This window comes from Euleptes europaea, chromosome 4 (assembly GCF_029931775.1).
Source record: "Euleptes europaea isolate rEulEur1 chromosome 4, rEulEur1.hap1, whole genome shotgun sequence".
NCBI classification, from domain to species: Eukaryota; Metazoa; Chordata; class Lepidosauria; order Squamata; family Sphaerodactylidae; genus Euleptes; species Euleptes europaea.
In genome coordinates this window covers 92,230,992-92,248,278 of record NC_079315.1, presented here as the reverse complement: position 1 = coordinate 92,248,278, position 17,287 = coordinate 92,230,992, and the positions used below count along the sequence as shown (strand labels likewise).

The window sequence follows — 17,287 nt, the reverse complement described above, 5'->3', positions numbered from 1 at the left end:
AAGAATGCGCACAGAATTCAACAACCAAAGTTTTAAGACAAGTGAACAATTTATGGCAAGTACATCAGAAGGAGGTACAGCAAGGGATAATATCCAACCCACCTTGGAAGACTATACCTACAAGTGCCAAGCAAATCTGACAAGGATCTAGTTGGGAGACAGTACACAGATAGAAGAGAGTATTCTTTTGTATTTTCACTGTTTAAATATAAAGACAAAACTACGACATCAGCCATTCAACAGCAGATCCTGGTGCTTTCTACCATCTTTGTATTACAGTCTGTATAACTGATACATTACTTAACCTTGCTTAGAAATTCTCAAATTATATATACAATTTACTGAATAGAACTGTTCTGTTATTGTTCACTAAAATAACTGAATGTTAAAACATTTGCCAAAATGAGTGCAGAAGGATACCAGTACAGAGCTTTATATGATTACAAAAAAGAACGAGAAGAAGACATTGACTTGCACTTGGGAGATATTTTAACTGTGAATAAAGGTACTTTAGTTGCCCTTGGATTCAGTGAAGGGGAAGAAGCAAAACCTGAAGAAATTGGTTGGTTGAATGGCTTTAATGAAACTACTGGAGAAAGAGGGGACTTCCCAGGAACTTATGTAGAATATATTGGAAGAAAAAAAATTTCTCCCCCAACTCCAAAGCCTCGCCCTGTTCGACCCCTTCCAGTTGCACCAAGTCCTGCAAAAGTAGGAACAGACAATGATCAACCAGGTTAGTTGTGTCTGTCTTTTTAATTTATTTTATTACTAGTGGTTTCTTCCTCTCCATTCCACGTTCACATAGTCAGTCCCAACATGAGAATGCAACTGAATCCATACTATATTTGTGTATTGTATTTCCGTTGAAAGATTTCCACAGGTTACTCAAAACACTTTTAATAGTTTGGGAAGTACTCTTAACACAGTTTTCAGTCTGTATTCTGGAGAACTTGGAATGATTCAATGAAACTGCCGGGGCAGACAAACTTCCATGGGAAAATAGATTGTCCATATCATTACTCGTCTTCTCCTGCAGTGTTCAACTGCAGCAGAGGCATGCTGTGTGTCCAGCTAATGCTCAGAGTACCTTGCCTCAGAATCCTCTGTTATGTATATAGATACCATGGCAGATGTGCCACCATTGCCTACCAGGCAACATTGAGAAGATTTCCTGAAGGAGAGTCTGGAGACTTCAGTGCCATAACATGTCAAAGAAGGAAATGCTGACACTATTACTACTTGTGACTAAATAGCCCCTCCCCCATGTACACACACTGCTATTGGTCTATGTTTCCTGTAGACCTTGGTCAGTAGCCTGCATTTAAAATATGAAGAATAAATCCATGACTTTTTAAAATGTAAAATGCCTTTGAATTAAATTTTGCTTTTTGTAGTCAGAATTCATTAGTGATATATGTGTTAATGATTAAACTAGTAATGGGCCAGATTATTTAACATTAAACATTTGAAGCAGAGAGTGCATGTGTAATCAACTGTTAAAATATTGTAACCCTCCCAGCCTGAAATGAGGCTGTTCATTGTCCATGCACTGACACATGGAATCAGCAGTATTGAGGCAGTGTAAATGGTCAGTAAGGAGCCCTGTGGCACAGAGTGGTAAGAGTGCAATACTGCAGTCCAAGCTCTGCTCACGACCTGAGTTCGATCCTGACGGCAGTTGGTTTCAGGTAGCTGGCTCAAGGTTGGTAAAATGAGTACCCAGCTTGCTGGGGGAAAGGGAAGATGACTGGGGAAGGCACTGGCAGACCACCTCATAAACAAAGTCTGCCTAGTAAACGTCGGGATGTGACGTCACCCCATGGGTCAGGAATGACCCGGTGCTTGCACAGAGGACCTTTACCTTAAATGGTCAGTAGCTTGCTAAACCCCCCAGCCCCTTTGTAGAGTAAAATGGGTAATGTTCAGAATAATTTATTGTTTAGCAGAATGTTATTTATCCTCCTGCAAATTCTGCCCTATTTTGATCTATGCTGGTACTAAAACGAGGCAGTTTTATAACTTTTTTGAGTAATGCATCAACATTCATATAAACTTTGTCTCATGATGACTTCCAGTGTTGTCAGTTCTCTTCATGCTTTCTGATTATACACATTTTAAACAAAAGACCCAGCACAACTGCTAAATCATCTTATTATTTAAATCACTTAGCATGAATTCCTATTGCTCAAGCAACTATTCAGTAATGATGTTTGTTTTCTCCAGCTGCCACTGATAATCACCCTGTTTCCTCTGGTTGAACATAATAGCTGAATGGTAAAATGTCAGAGCATGATGCAGGAAAGTGATGGTTGATGGAAAGGAGGAATCAGCTAAGTGATAGAGGAGAATGGAAGCCAGTTGCAAGAGGGAGCTGTGACTGTATGGATTTGTGGATATGTATACGTCCATTTTCTCCAATGTGAAAGATGCTTTCAGATCTAGGAGGAGGTTCACTGGGCAGTAGGCCCTCAAAGTGGAAGAAAAAAGGGATATGTAGCATGCCCTTGTCTGCAACTCAGTATAAGTGTGTATCTTAACCACTTCTACTATTTGAAAGCTTTCATAGAGCATCCTCCAGTGTAGTACTGAAACCATGTGGACATGCCCAATAACATGGATCTATAACACCCAGTTATTGCCTGGCTAAAGGATACAAATGATCAGAATGGTTGGTATCACCCAAACACATACTGTAATGACATGGGATGTTAACATGGTAGGCTGTATCCTACCATCTGTGTGTGTAAGGCATGTAAAAATTTCCTCCATTCCTTTCTTTTCCAAAACTCTTTCTGACCCCTGGAATAATCATCCTTGGGGCTGCAGGAGCCATACAGCAGGCCAGTGAGTTGGAGCGAAGAGGAGCAAGGTGATGATATCAGATCAGTCCCTTTCCCCAGTGGAGCTGCGGGTACAGAAGAGGAAGGAGGAGCAATTTCCACTCTTTGTCCTCCTCTTTCTAGCCCTTCACTCCTGGCTGTTCTTCTGTGTGGTTCTGCAGCCCTGGGGATGATTTTTTAGGGGTTGAAAGAGGCTGCAAAAATAGAAACATAGGAAAATGACATCGAGTTCACGTGTGGCAGGATACTGTCCTGTGTTAGCTTGTGTGTGACTGAAGACTGCCTTGGGGAAAAAAATGAAACTAGGAGGAAGGGCATGGAAACCGCTGTTGCTCACAAATATATCAGTGTTCCAGAAAGTAATTGCACAATAGCTATCCTTCGCTAATTGTTGACTTTCTAATACACCATTGTGTATTTGACATGTGGTTCACTCTGACATTCTGGCACAAAATTTTTAAAACTCTTTAGATCTTGTGATGTGAGGAAAATATCTGGTGCCAGCACCAGTCGCTATATGCTCTTATAGTGGGTCTAAATGATTAAAAGTGGAAAAATTGGATTTTCTGCTCCCAAGAGAATGAAATGGTTACTCTTTTATATAATCCAGACGCAAGTGGGCATCGAGCCAACAGGAATCTTCCCAGGACAATAAACTATTGCTCTGAGTGCATTTTGAATTTGGAGACCTTGCTGTAAGATTTGCTTGACTGTATTTGGTCATGTTTATATTTTCTGGGCTTAACAGTTTGAAACTGTTCTTTATCAATACAAGGGAGAGAGGCCAGGGAAGTGATGTTTCTCACTGTACAATTTGGAGTCAGATTGAAAATGAAAACATAGTTGTGTTTGACTTGTATGGCCTGCAGATTAAGTTGTGGTTTCTCACTGATACGTTAACTTAGAATACCTATAAACTATTTTAAACATGAATGCTCATGTAAACAAAACAAGATTTTCTGGGGTTTTAACTTGTATTTATCAAAACTAAAGTAGCCCTATACCCAGTGCAGTTCTTAATTTTTAAAAAGTGTGTGGTCTTTGTTAATTTTTACAGTAATATTGAAACAGATCTGATTATATATCATAACTGTGTTTGGGTTAATGAAGCATTAATTAACCTAATTTCCTATCCTAACTTGAACTTGCATTCACAAAGCTGATAAAGTAGCTAAATCAAAATTTCATACAGTGTCTGGTGCAGGGGTGGGGTAACCTTGTTAAATATTATGTCCTCCCTAAAGGTAAAGGTAGTCCCCTGTGCAAGCGCCAGGTCATTACTGGCCGATGGGGGTGACATCACATCCCAACGTTTACTAGGCAGACTGTGATTATGGGGTGGTTTGCCATTGCCTTCTCCAGTCATCTACATTTTACCCCCAGCAAGCCAGGTACTATATTTACCGACCTCGGAAGGATGGAAGGCTGAGTCAACCTTGAGCCGGCTACCTGAAATTTACCACTCTGGACCACTAGGCTCCTTATCTCCTCTCTAGCACCATAGAAATTTCAGCAAATGGTGGTAGAATACTAACTATAGTCATCCTCAGCCTCATCACAGAAATTTAAAATGTATCTTTCTAGCTGTAAACAGAAACATTGATTGGGCACTTCAGGTTCTGATGATACCTGGCTGTGAAACTTCTGTTCGCGTATGTAAGTAAATTTTAGCAGCAAGACCCAGTTTATATGTAACTGGAGGGATGAGAGCTTTTTCTTTTTAATTGCTCTGCTTTTTGTTCTAGTGATATTTGGAAAGGAGGACTGTGGAATATGGGCAAATCATGTGATCCTGCTAGTGATGCTGTTGTGGTGGGCAACCATGTTATTTCTCTTAAGCATTACTGGAGCAGTGAGGGATTCAGCCATTAGCAGGTGGCAACATGCCGCTCTGATAATGTGTTTAATCTGGCCTAAGTCTGATGTAAGATAGCAGGACACTATAAGGACTACAACCAGGAACATTCCTTGTCATGGGCAAATAGATGTACATTCTGCCAGTTCAGAATGTGTTGTTTGTGTTCTCTCAGACTAACAAAGCAGTCGTGTTTAGCTGTTCTCTCATTCTAATGTTAGAGGTGTGTTTTAAAGTTAATAAGTGAAGTGCACTTTAAAATTTTTAAAATGCACCACTTTCACATCTCTGGTGAAATCAGCTAGTTGGTTGCAGCAAGGTCTCATCTGTGTCCTTTCCAGTGTGACTTGTGCTGTTGACTAGAGGATTGTAGGAAGGAAGGGAATGCAATTGGAGAACAATTAGTAGGATTATGCAAATAATTCCTTAAGAGGCTTCTTACACAAATCTCAAGAATGGTTGCTGCCAGTGAAGCACGGAAAAGGTGTGGTTCATCTTAATGAAACTGCAGCATATTCTACAGCATATCTTTCTTTTTTTACAAAAAAGACTAACACTTGGTAAACAAGTGATTTTTGTGCAAGAAGATTTGGTTTTTATATGCCGACTTTCTCTATCACTTAAGGAAGAATCAAACCAGTTTACAATCCCCTCCCCTGTGAGGTAGGTGGGGCTGAGAGAGCTCTAAGAGCTGTGACTAGCCCAAGGTCACCCAGCTGGGTTCATGTGTAGGAGTGGGGAAACCAATCCAGTTCAGCAGATTAGCCTCCGCCACTCATGTGGAGGAGTGGGGAATCAAACCCAGTTCTCCAGATCGGAGTCCACCGCTCTTAACTAGTACACCACGCTGGCTCTCTATAGAGATATAGAATTAAAAAAAAACAAGCCCAGTATTTTGACAATCGGAAAAAAAATCTTTTGAAAAGATATAAGTACCCACAGTTCAACATGAGGAGCTCTGATGCTGGTCTCGAGCTAGAAAGAAAACTGTCTTCAAACAGTTATTTCCTACTTTCGGACTGAAACACTCTGTGAATTCTTTTGGATATTTATAGTAATGCTACTTTTGTTGCAAATTTTTTCTGTAATCCAAAATATCAGAGAATCATTAACACTTCCATATTTATTAGTATGTCTGAGTACAGAGAACCATGAATGCTGCTGTTGGTTTACCCCCCATTGACCCTTGTTGTTCTCAACTTTACCCTGGGCTTTTGCAGAAGGTGCAAGAAGCCCTTCCCTGTTGTCAGCATCTGCAAAAGCCCTGTTAGAAGGATTCTGTGCCATTTTCTCTGCAGAGCAAAGAAAATGGTGGGTTTCCTCCCTTTACCAGAGGGCTGTTGCAGAATAGGGCAGCAGGAGGGAAGTGCTGTTTACAGGATAAAGTAAGTGATTCCTTTTGCACATGTATACAAGAAGGGAAGGGAGAGGACCTCGGTTTTTTTGTGCAGTTGCTGCTGGTACTTTGCCCAGCACTTTCTGCATGCTTTGGGGGACATGAGGAAAGGGGTGTAGAAGAGTTCCTCTCTGTTCCTTCCTTGAAGGAAGTGTATGGGCCAGGATCTAGTGTATAGGAGAGAAACCACCCAATCTCTTCTTTTTTGAGCAGAAAGAGCCAGCAGTCCCTCTCTGCTGCTACCACCTTGTGCTAAAGCTTGTTATTATTATTATAATTATTTAATTTTGTACCACACCCTCAATCCCCGGCCCAAAAGGGAAAGGAACCACCCCTTTCATCCGTCTGCAGAGATCTTTGGGGGAGGAAAGGAGGGGGGGGGTTCTGTCCCAGAGTAGGCTTTTTCAGGAAGTGCTCACATTCTGTTACAAACAGTAACATTTTGCCCTTATTTACATTTTAATGTTTCTATTGACCTCTGAACAAATAATTAAAATCTAGTAGCGATAAACTGAGAGATTGGTAGTCAACATCACTAGTTTATACCTCATAGAGCAATGGGGTATAATCCAAACAAGGATTATTCATGTACTTTTGGCCATTTATGCAGGGTCAATTTTGATGCTCGCTCAAAGCTCTTTTTTAAAATGCAACCTTTAAAATGCCTACTCAAGGTCCCGACACAAAAGGAGAAATTCCATCTCCCCCACTTGCCTGCTCCTTCGTTCCTTCCATTAGCAACCACCGTTTGTATAGCTAACATGCGGCTGTGATTTTGCATGCTTCCTTGAGGGGATTCTTCGAGGCGGGGGCGGAGCAAACACAAAAGGTTGCATTAAAGGGGCTCTTAAGAAATGCGAAGCAGGTATGCGCTGGCTTCGCAGTCACTTCCTAAATGACGATTCAGCATGGAAAAACTAAAAAAAAAATGCGGGGCACTTCAGCCTGGAACCACGCTGCTAATTACCAAGCATAAATGGCCTTTGTATATTTTTAGGTCACTATGTGCATGTTGTGAAATGATGCAGTTGTTGTGATTTTGTTCATATGTACAATTATCCCTGGTTGAAAGGGAAGTAAAAAAAAACCTGCTGAGCTAGAAACTGTTTCTTTTGTTCGTTCTCAACTCTTGTCCTGTGTTTGTGTAAACAATTTCACATGCTTCCAACACAAAAGAGAGATTTGAGTGGGTAAGCTACCCTTGGAGGATATCACATTTGTGTAATCAATCAACATCCTCTCTATTTTTGTTCCTGCAAATACTTATTTGTGCTAGATAGTGCCTGAAAACTTCTGAGGAACAATTAGTTTAAGATTCTTAACGAGTTTGTTGCAGAGGTGTCTGCAATCCATATGAGATGCAGCGGGATTCTGGAGGGGAGTTGTGGGACTGCCCCATGGGACTTTGGATTGTATTGCAAAGATTGTATGGTAGCTGAGGCATTCTGGAACAGAGGAGATGATCCATGGCATTGAAAGCTACTGAAACGGGGGGGGGGGGGCTGCAGCTTCACTGGGAAAACGACGTTTGGATGAAACATCTCTTGTCCTTTTTTCTGTTGTCGTTCCTCATAATGGTGCTGAACTTGAGTATTTACATAATCTCCTTTGTACTGTTGAGAAATGTGTCTATTTTCATGTACAATTTGGTAATGTAATTAAAGCCACAAGTTTAAAATGTCTGCCTGTGAAGTGTTTACCAGTTTTTGTTAAAAAAAATAGCTTAATGGCTGTGTTTGGGGCTGACACAGCTGTAAACAACGTGTCTACTTGTATGATTTAATAACACCTTTTATAACCTCATTGTCTTCATATTGGTACTTATGGTAATAATTTAGTGAGGTTTCTCTTAAAATTATGCTGAAGTTGAGAATTTCCAGCCTTTGTTTCATAAGTGTTACAAAATTGTTAATCGGATTTCTGTTTAAAAATGCATGGTACCTATTTTTCATCAATAGAACGACTTTCTGTTGCTTGACTCCACCTGCTGGTAAAAAACATCATAGTACAGGAAAGATTTGAGAAACAAAACTGCTGGATTGGAATGAAATAGAATGGCATCGACTCATGTTTTAATAGTGTGCATTGTGTTAGAGGAATGATTTAGTACCTAAACTTTAATGTTAACTCCTGCTGCAGTTTTGAAACAAAAGACCTCCATTTCTGTCTTGAAGTGACCAGTTGCATGCTGGAGCAGTTAACTATTTTTTTCCCCCAGTGAGCCCCAGTCACAACTGGCACACATTTTAATCCTGTGCTAGTATCTATTACCTGGCACTGTCTAGAATAGTTTAGTTGGCTTTTGGTGAGGGAGGGGGTATAATGGAGAGTGTATTCAACATATGGTTGTTTGCAACGGCTAAATTCTTGCTAGTGATAATTCTGTGGTACTAGTAAATTGCTATGCCCTCTTAAATCTTTAATGCCATTTATGTACACACAGTTCTTGTGAAAGAACACAGATGTCTGCAGTGCAGCTGGCCATAAAACGTTTCGCATGTGTATCTAACTTACAATCTGGTTCCATGATGGACTACCATGAAATCAATCTGAAGGCTGAAATCTGAGGAATTACCTTAATTTAATAGTTTGGAATGAAAAGGGCATTTGTGTTATAATTTTAAGTATTTAAGGATGGTTGTATGGGGAAGGCTTAAACATCCAGAGGCATTATTTTCACATTCTGAATGTGAAGAAGCAATTACATCATAATTAACAGTGAAAGAAATACACAGATCTATTCAGTTTAATTTTTTTATTTGAAAATGGAATGATGAATGACATTTTATACATCTTGTTTAAATGGTTGGCCCACACTGTCCCAGAGATTCTAGTAGCAATGAGTGCTAATACTGTATCTATAAAACCAAATTTTAAAAGCACATTAAAATCCACTCTGTGTTGGTGAAAAGCTGACCCCCACAAGCAACTCCAAACAAAGGTCTTACAGTGCTTCTAAGATGTGCTTAGCCTTTGGCAAGCCTCCAAGGGAAGGGGAGCTCCACAGCTGTGAGACAGCCACCAAGAACGCCTCTTTATGTGCCTTTTGTTGTCTGAATTTGGCACATAGATGGCTTTGTTAAGAGATTACTCATAATTGATCTTAGAATGTGAGGGAACATAAGGGAGAAGCCAGTTTCTTGGTGGTATCTAAGCTGTTTAGAGACTCGTCATAATAATGATAATAAACCATAGAACAGAAAATTCAGTGGTAATAGCATTTAGTTTGGGAATATTTCACATCCTGTTAATTCGTGCTTTATATTAACTGTTTCACATCAACATGTTCACCTGTACAATATCATTATAAACTTAATACTTCTGAAATCCGATTGTCAATTTGACAGGTAAACTTGGGCTTTTGATTTGCTGAGGCTGAGCAGTTAGCTATGTTGCCCAAGGGGAAAACTAAACATTGTGTTCCCCAATCCTGGCTCTCCTCCCCCCCCCCCATTCTAAGGGGCTGGGAGACCGTTTGCAGGGGAGAGTCAGGTCTAAACGAGATGTGACCAGTGGATGCTGACACACCTTTCAAGCAATTTAAAAATGCAGTGGGGTCCCAATCCTGACGGGGTCCACAGTGTGGGGGGTTGAGGTGCCCTTGTCGTCGTCCCCATCATGTTTTTTTCAAGTGCCAAAACAGCCACGGGGAGGGGGCGCAGCTGTTGCAGTACTTGAAAGAGCATGGTGTGGAACAAGAGTGCCTCAGCCTACCACGCTGTGAACCCAGTTGGGATCAAGGTGTTGAGGCACTTTTAAATCACAGGTCTCTAGTTGGACCCATGGATGCCGTCCTCTCTAGATTGCCCCCCCAACCAGTGAGACAGAACAAAGTGCTTGAAACCCGGTGCCAAACTACAGACTAGCAGTTCCTGTGTAGGAAGAAGCTAAGGCCGGATTTAGAGTAAGCACTTCCTCTGTCGGTGCTGTGCAATGTAGATTTGTTTGCAGCTTGATTAATAAGGCTGTGTGTATTAACTTTCCCTTGCATCCACCTCAAATAGTGTGTGTGGTCTACATTTAAACATAACAAACCATGGCTTGTTATTACAGAAACAATCTTTAGTCATCTTTGGGCTCACATGCTCCCTTCTATGCATGCAGCTCGGGAACTGACGTTTTCCACAATGCATTTATTGTTATGGCCATTGGCCAGCACAAAACAACACAGCAGAAGTTTTCCACATTCTATCCAAGCCATATTTTGTTGCTGTATTCAAACTGGACAAAATTGAAACAACCCATGGTTTGTATTCCTGGCTTCAGAACTGAATACTGTTTACATCTTGGAATTTACTCCAAATCTATGCTCACAAAGTGACTGGAGAATGAAAGATCAATATTTTAAGCCTATCAATTTGGCTTCAAATAATCCTATGAATCTGTGTAGGACAGAGTACTATTCTCATTTTATTTCTTCAAATCCAATCAGCAGTTCAAAATCTAGAATAACATAACTAGTAATTAGCCCGCTTAAGCATTTTTGTGAAAAGAACTGAGGGACTTTCCTGGCACAATCTGTTACTAAGGTTTAATTTCTCTCGGCTTCAGAATCTTGCCTGTTAGTAGGAAAAAAGTGTTAGAAATTCATATTCTACAGCACAGTGGCAAATAAAAACCAAGCTCTTGTTATCAGATATCTAGATTTAAAAGGCCTCTGTTCCTCCAGGAAGAGGCTGCCTCACGTTTTCTGGAGCTATGTATTGGTTTTCCCCGCTCCCCCAATTGTATTGTTAACTTCTGCCAGTTGTATATTTTTCTGATTTCCTCCTTGGGACAGAGTTTTGTGTTTTCAATAACTTGTTTTAGTATTTAACTAGACTAATTTGCAGCCCCAAATAAGTGCTAGGTGCTCATAACAATGCATGCTGGTGGGACATGCTTACCTTGGAATGTGCAGCCAGTGATTCATTAATATCTAGAGTATAGATATCATTGTTTGTTTATGCTTCTGTATATGTTTGGCTGTTAGCCGTATTTTTAATAAAGAGTGCACACTTTAGTACTTGGAATCCCATTCATTATCTATGGAAATTGTCTTTACTGTGAGATTTTTGCTCCAAGCTCAGAGAACATGCACCATCAACCTCAGTTCATGTCCTGTCAACTGATGTGCTGTCAGTGAAGACAGGGGTCCCCTAACCTTTTGGGCATGTTGGCACATTTGAAATTTTGAGAGGGGGTGGTGAGTGCCACTCCAAAGCGGCTGCCACAGAAGGTGGCAGCAAACCCCATACAGCTGCCACAAGAAGCAGAGCCCAGTGAAGTAACCCTATCCTCGCTTTGCAAAAGAGTTGCACGGCGACCATGCTGAACACATGAAGCTGCCTTCTCCAGAGTCTGGCCATTGCTGTATCAAGGTTAGTATTAGCTGTGCTTTGGTTGGCAACAGGGTCCAGCCATTGGGAGGACAGCAAGCCTGGAGAAGGAGTGGGTGGACTTTTACTCTTGGAACGCTTACCTCCCTGGACTCTTAAGACTAGAACAAAGCTTCCTTCTCGGCTTTGCAAAAGAAGCTCATGGCAACAGTTGGTCGAGCCTGCAGGGAGAATGGAATCAATCACCCGCTGACTAAGGAAAGTCTGGGTGCTTGCCCGTCCTGCTCCCCCAGTTAGCTGTGGGTGCTATTACTTCTTTTGAATGAAGGCAGTCGGCAAGAAGTCCCGCTTTACGCTGGTCACATCCACTTTCTGAAAAGCTCAGCAGATGCCAGGGAAAGTAGTTGCGCACACCGAGGTGGGGCACCCTGCTATTATAGCCTTTCATTTGTCAAACTGATTGGAAAAAATATATCTGGAGTTAACAGTACAATAGGGTAGTAAGCACTGTTGCTAACGCAAGATGATCAAGAAAAAGGAGAAAGCACCTCACTATAGTAACCAAAAGGAGACATCGGCACCATAGAAGTAGGTGATTGTAGACTGGCTAGCAGCCCCCACCTTGCATGGCACTGCGGGAGACACCTTCTTCTTCTCTGCTATCCCTTGATTACACTGTTGGTTCTTGGGAGTGAATGCCATCACTGGCTATTGTTGCAGCAGGCTTGTGATTAGCAACTCAATGATTTACTACAGCAGTTAAGAACTGCTTGGTGACCAGGCAGAGAAGAGGGTTTTTTTTGTTTTGGCAATTGGAATTTCTGTGTGTGTGTCATTCAAGCCAATGATGTGCATCATACATAGCTAATGTAGACATGTCATAAGCAAAGGCCAGTGATACCTGAATTCATGTGCTATAAATAAAGGCACTTTTGCATAGAAGTTTATAAAAGGTGAAAGTCCTCCGTTGTTTTGCAGCTTATCAAATCAGGCATTACTATGATCATCATTTCTAGGATAACATTTCTGTGAAGTTTCCGGTCTGGTTGCCAGGGAACAATTATTGCTTCAGGTGAAAAATATTTGACTTGAGATTTCAACTTTAAATGAAATTTACTTTTGTTTCTGTGAGACCAAGGATTACTTTTGTGTTTTTAGTAGTCTCTGCAAGAAGGCAGGCTGCTTAACCAAACAGGCTGAATTCTCTGATTTTTTTTTTTTATATCTTTGGATAGCATACCGCCAAGAACAGAAATAAAAACCAGGTCGCTTACATCTTGGGAATTTCTATACAAACAGACCCAAATTGATTGTGCAAATATCAGCAAAGCTTGAACACAAGCATCAAGCGAAGTTGGTCCAAATCACCCTACTAACATGCTCTGTGAAAAGAGGAAGACAGTTATATGCTGGTCTGGTTTTTTCTCCAGATGTTTCCTTCAAAACACACATGTAGAGATATTATGTTTAGGTAACAGAAGGAACCAAATTGATTACTTTTTTTTACTGTTCATCTGAAGTACAGAATATGAAACTGAGTATTTATACCAAGACAGCATTAAAAAGGACATGTTGCCATTTTTTTATTTGCCTCATCCAAAATAATATTTCCCCAAGGGTAAGTTTGTTGCTTTTTGTTCTTCAGTATCCCTTATTTGCTCAGTGTACTGCAGGAAAGAGCAAACTGTTGGCTTCATCTTTTGACCATTTGATGCCGTTCTATACCTTAATGATAAACACGCAAAAATATATTGGAGAGCTCTTGTTTAGATGTACCCTACTATTTCATCTGACTTTTCTTGAGTCTAAGGGCCAATTTTCATGTTATTCTTACTCAAGTACACAAGTAGGGGTTGGAGCACCTTTCCTTTGAGGAATGGCTGAAGAGTCTGGGACTGTACAGTTCAGAAAAGATATGACTAAGGGAAGACATGATAAAGGGTTGTAAAATTATGCATGGGGCAGATTTCGGGGGCATCCAGTGAAGATGATGGGCTGAAGTCAGAAGCAATTCAGGATGGACAAAAAAGAAATACATATTTACTCAATAGTGATTAAAATGTGGAATTCGCTGCCAGAGGATTTAGTCATGGCCACAGGCTTTAAAAGGGGATTAGGCAGATTCATGGGGGATAGGTCTATCAGTGGCTATTAGCCAAAGTGACTAAAGGGAACCTTCACATTCAGAGGTAGTAACCATCAAAAGAGACATCAGGGGAAGACCTTGGCTGCTGTTGCCCTTTTGTGGGCCCTCCAGAGTAAGTGGCTGGCTGCTGAGTGAAACAGGATGCTGGACTAGATGGACCACTAGTCTGATCCAGCAGGGCTTTTCTTATGTTCTTATTTGAGCATAGGGAAATAATAAGCATGTGAACATTGACTTCTAGAGTTAAGTTGGTAGCATATTGTTGCCATTTCCCACTAGCTTCTGTCTTATTTGCTTAGAGTCACTGAAGTGAGTCTCATGCAACCACGGACCCAGATGGGGAATACCATTATCAGCTTCATAGTCATTGGCTTCCACTCTCTCTCATAAAGAGTACCATGGCAAGGAGAAGAGCAGGCGGCCCCAAATATCAGCCAGGGAACTAACTGCAGAGTAAGCTCGCCTCTTATCACCAGCTCTGCCAGAAAGAACTCTGCTCCAACTGCCAGTCGCCCTCGGTCTGCAGATGTGAGAAGAAGGATGTTTATTCTACTGGATGGTATTTTATCGAAAGATGAAGTGTATTTCTTCAAAATAAAAAAAAAGTTTGTACAGAATTGTTTCTGACTTCTGCTGCTGTTGTTGATATGCTAGATTCAAGAGACCAACAAGATTTTCAGGGTATCTGATAAAGGGAGCTTAGACTCTCAACAGCTTATATCCCAAACTTCTTGTTGGTCTCTTAAGACCAGCACAGCTACCCTCTGAACCTACTGTTGATATGTATGCTCAAAAATAAACCTTAGCTACCCAAGCAATAGTGCAGTTGACTACAGACTGTAGCATAAGGATGCAAGGAGCCTAAATGTCTGTAAGGTGTAGTTTGAGGAGGGATTTCCTGCACTGAAATACTGTTAGTTCACATCATCCAGGTAACAGTGTTTGTCAATTGGAAAGGAAAATTGACTAAGGCATGCTAGGCACACTTAGCAAGGAAAAAAATGTAATGGTGAAAAATAAAATGTCCGCATATGTTATCAAGAAAGGCATAACAATTCTAAACTCCCCAGTCTGTGGCATGGTCCTGAACATGGAACAAACTCTGCCCCCAAACCTCTTATCTCTTTCATTTCAGAATGCTGCTAGAGCAACGTATTCCATAGTAGTGCTAAGTAGTCCCACTAAGAACTAGTGGCTGATGATTTGTTTCTGTGATGTGTATACATGTCCATGTGCAATCCACTGTGTAATGTCTGAGGCAGCCATCAGTGTAATGTTCCTTCTGTCTAGTACTGCCACCACTACAAATAGCCACAGGTTCATTATTGCAGCATTCCTGCTGACAAAGAACTAAGCCTCATTCTTAAAAAAAGAGGCTTGTTTCTTCGACTGTGGAAATGCTGCAGCAAATGAAACACAGGCTGCGCATGGGGTCTTTTCCTGCATTACCCTCCCCTCCCTCCACTTTTTGAAACCTGGTCTGTGTAAAGATTCTGAGTAGCTGCTGAACTTTAATGAGAGAGGGGAAAGGGGTGAGTGACAGAGGAGATAATGGATAAAGTGTAGTGATGCATTTTTTCTATGCCTAAGGTATATGAACACCCATTTACATAACAACTATTGCAGGAGCAATTTGCATTGGGCAGCGCAAGCTTCTGACATGTTACGGGCGAGTATATGCGTGAGTGTGTTTCATTATTAGATCGCCTTAGGAGACTGTTGTTTAAGTTGGCACGCTGACTTCGTAAAAGGAAAGCTTGTCTGCCGGCAAGATTACGGTATGCCAGGGAGGGGGAAAGCCCCATTGTTGAGGTACAGTGTGCTTATGGCGAAGGGAAATTTTTGTTAGTCGGGAAACGTAGGATTAAATGTGATCCCAATTTATTGTACTGGGCTCAAGATGATAGTGCTTAAAGGATGATTTTTAAAAAAGAACCAAAGTGATAGGATAACAAAGTCTTTCTGATTTTCTAGCACAACTCCTAGAAACACTGGAAGTTTACTTGTGAGAGAGCCAGCGTGGTGTAGTGGTTAAGAGAAGTGGTTTGGAGCAGTGGATTCTTATCTAGTGAACCGTGTTTGATTCCTCACTCCTCCTCATGAGTGGCGGAGGCTAATCTGGTGAACTGGATTTGTTTCCCCACTCCTACACATGAAGCCAGCTGGATGACCTTGGGCTAGTCACACTCTCTCAGCCTCACCTACCTCTCAGGGTGCCTGTTGTGGGGAGAGGAAGGGTAGGTGATTGGAAGCTGGTTTGATTCTTCATTAAGTGATAGAGAAAGTCGGCATATAAAAACCAACTCTTCTTCTTGTTAGCCTGGGATTTTAACATAACAAAGCAGAATGATAGGTGTTTGGTCTTTCAGAGTATATTGATGATAATCTGTCAGTGGGTTCTGTGAGCAGTTTAGAGTTTCACATAGTGTTTTTCCTGAGGATATGGGGGAAATGTGAGTTGTGTGACTTGTTTGGAAAATGATAAGTGGGTTTTCTCCCTCTCTTTTGTACTGGCTAACTGGAAAGAAATCACAAACCAGATACTCTGTACTGGCATAATAACAGTCTCAGTCCAGATTTTGCTGTTGACTGATGTTTCATTAGGCCAGGCTGCATTCTGAAACAGTTGATAATAAGCCTTAGTGACTGTTGCTTGGTAGGAAACCATGAAGTATAAATTGCACAAGGAACTTCTTAGTTTCTTTATGGCTTCAGTTCAGGAATTCCACAACTACTCGAGCAAATTCAGTGTCAGATTCATTATGTTTAATTTATATGTGCCTATGATGGACCAGCTGCTTACACGAGACAAAAACTGCAAATCATTTCCCACAGATGGCAATGCGTAAGACCATTGTGTGCCTTTTATACCAGAGAAAGATTAAATTTTACCAAGGTGCTTAGTAAAAGAAGAGATTGTCCAGCAGTTTGTTTTTTTTAAACTGCTTGTGGAGAAGAAAACCGTAGTGAAGAGAATAAGTAAATGGCCTTAGATTCCCCAGAGGATAATAACTTTTTTTGTAGAAAAGCAGTGATGAGGTAGAAGAGATAGGTAATTGCCACATCAGTTCAGCTGTAACTAACTTTAATTGGTGCATATTTTTGTACATTGCTGTAAGATTCAGGGGAAAGGCTAATTAGAGTACAGCTTGTTCTAACTTCATACACAAATTCAATATATGATAAAATCATGTACAAAGTATGCGTTCAGGTCCTGTGGGTGGTGGTGCCTTCATTGCCCTTAGGAATATAAGAGCACTGGCCTATTAGAAGAAAAGGTCACCCAGAACAAGATCTGCTAGCTCTTCTTTTTGTTTTTAAACCATTTTCTGTTGAAGAGCTTTAATTTCTCCCTAAAAGGAGGGCTGTTTAAGACAGCTTTTCATTTCACAATCAGGCATCCTGACCCTAAACATTTTCTGGCTGCAGTGCAATTTTATTGCTGTTCCTGCTGTCTCTAAACATTGGAACAAATTCTCTCTTGGCGCAGAAATCTTTCTTCCCTGTTGATTATCCTTCCCTGCAGTGGTTGTCAGTGCAATCCTAAACAGAATCACACCTTTTCAAGTTATTTTAAGTAAGTAGATTTAGAAGGCATAAATTGGGTTGGGATTTGGGAGTTAACAAGTTTTTGAGAGGCAAGATTGATTTGAGATTGCAACTTGTTCAGTTCCATCTTTGCTTACCAAGACAGACTCAAACGTTTCTGTCACTTGTAGTTTTGGAATA

The 17,287-nt window shown here is 40.9% G+C and overlaps 1 protein-coding gene across 1 annotated transcript in view; it reads left to right on the top strand.

Moving 5' to 3' along the window:
* The first annotated feature begins 350 nt into the window (after positions 1-350).
* The window catches only part of PIK3R1 (phosphoinositide-3-kinase regulatory subunit 1), a 55,555-nt gene continuing 38,618 nt past the window's right edge, over positions 351-17,287 (top strand). The window contains exon 1 of the mRNA XM_056847903.1: positions 351-736. Within this exon, the coding sequence (XP_056703881.1) occupies positions 403-736 (334 nt within the window). The 5' untranslated portion in view covers positions 351-402. The remainder of the gene's footprint in view (positions 737-17,287) is intronic.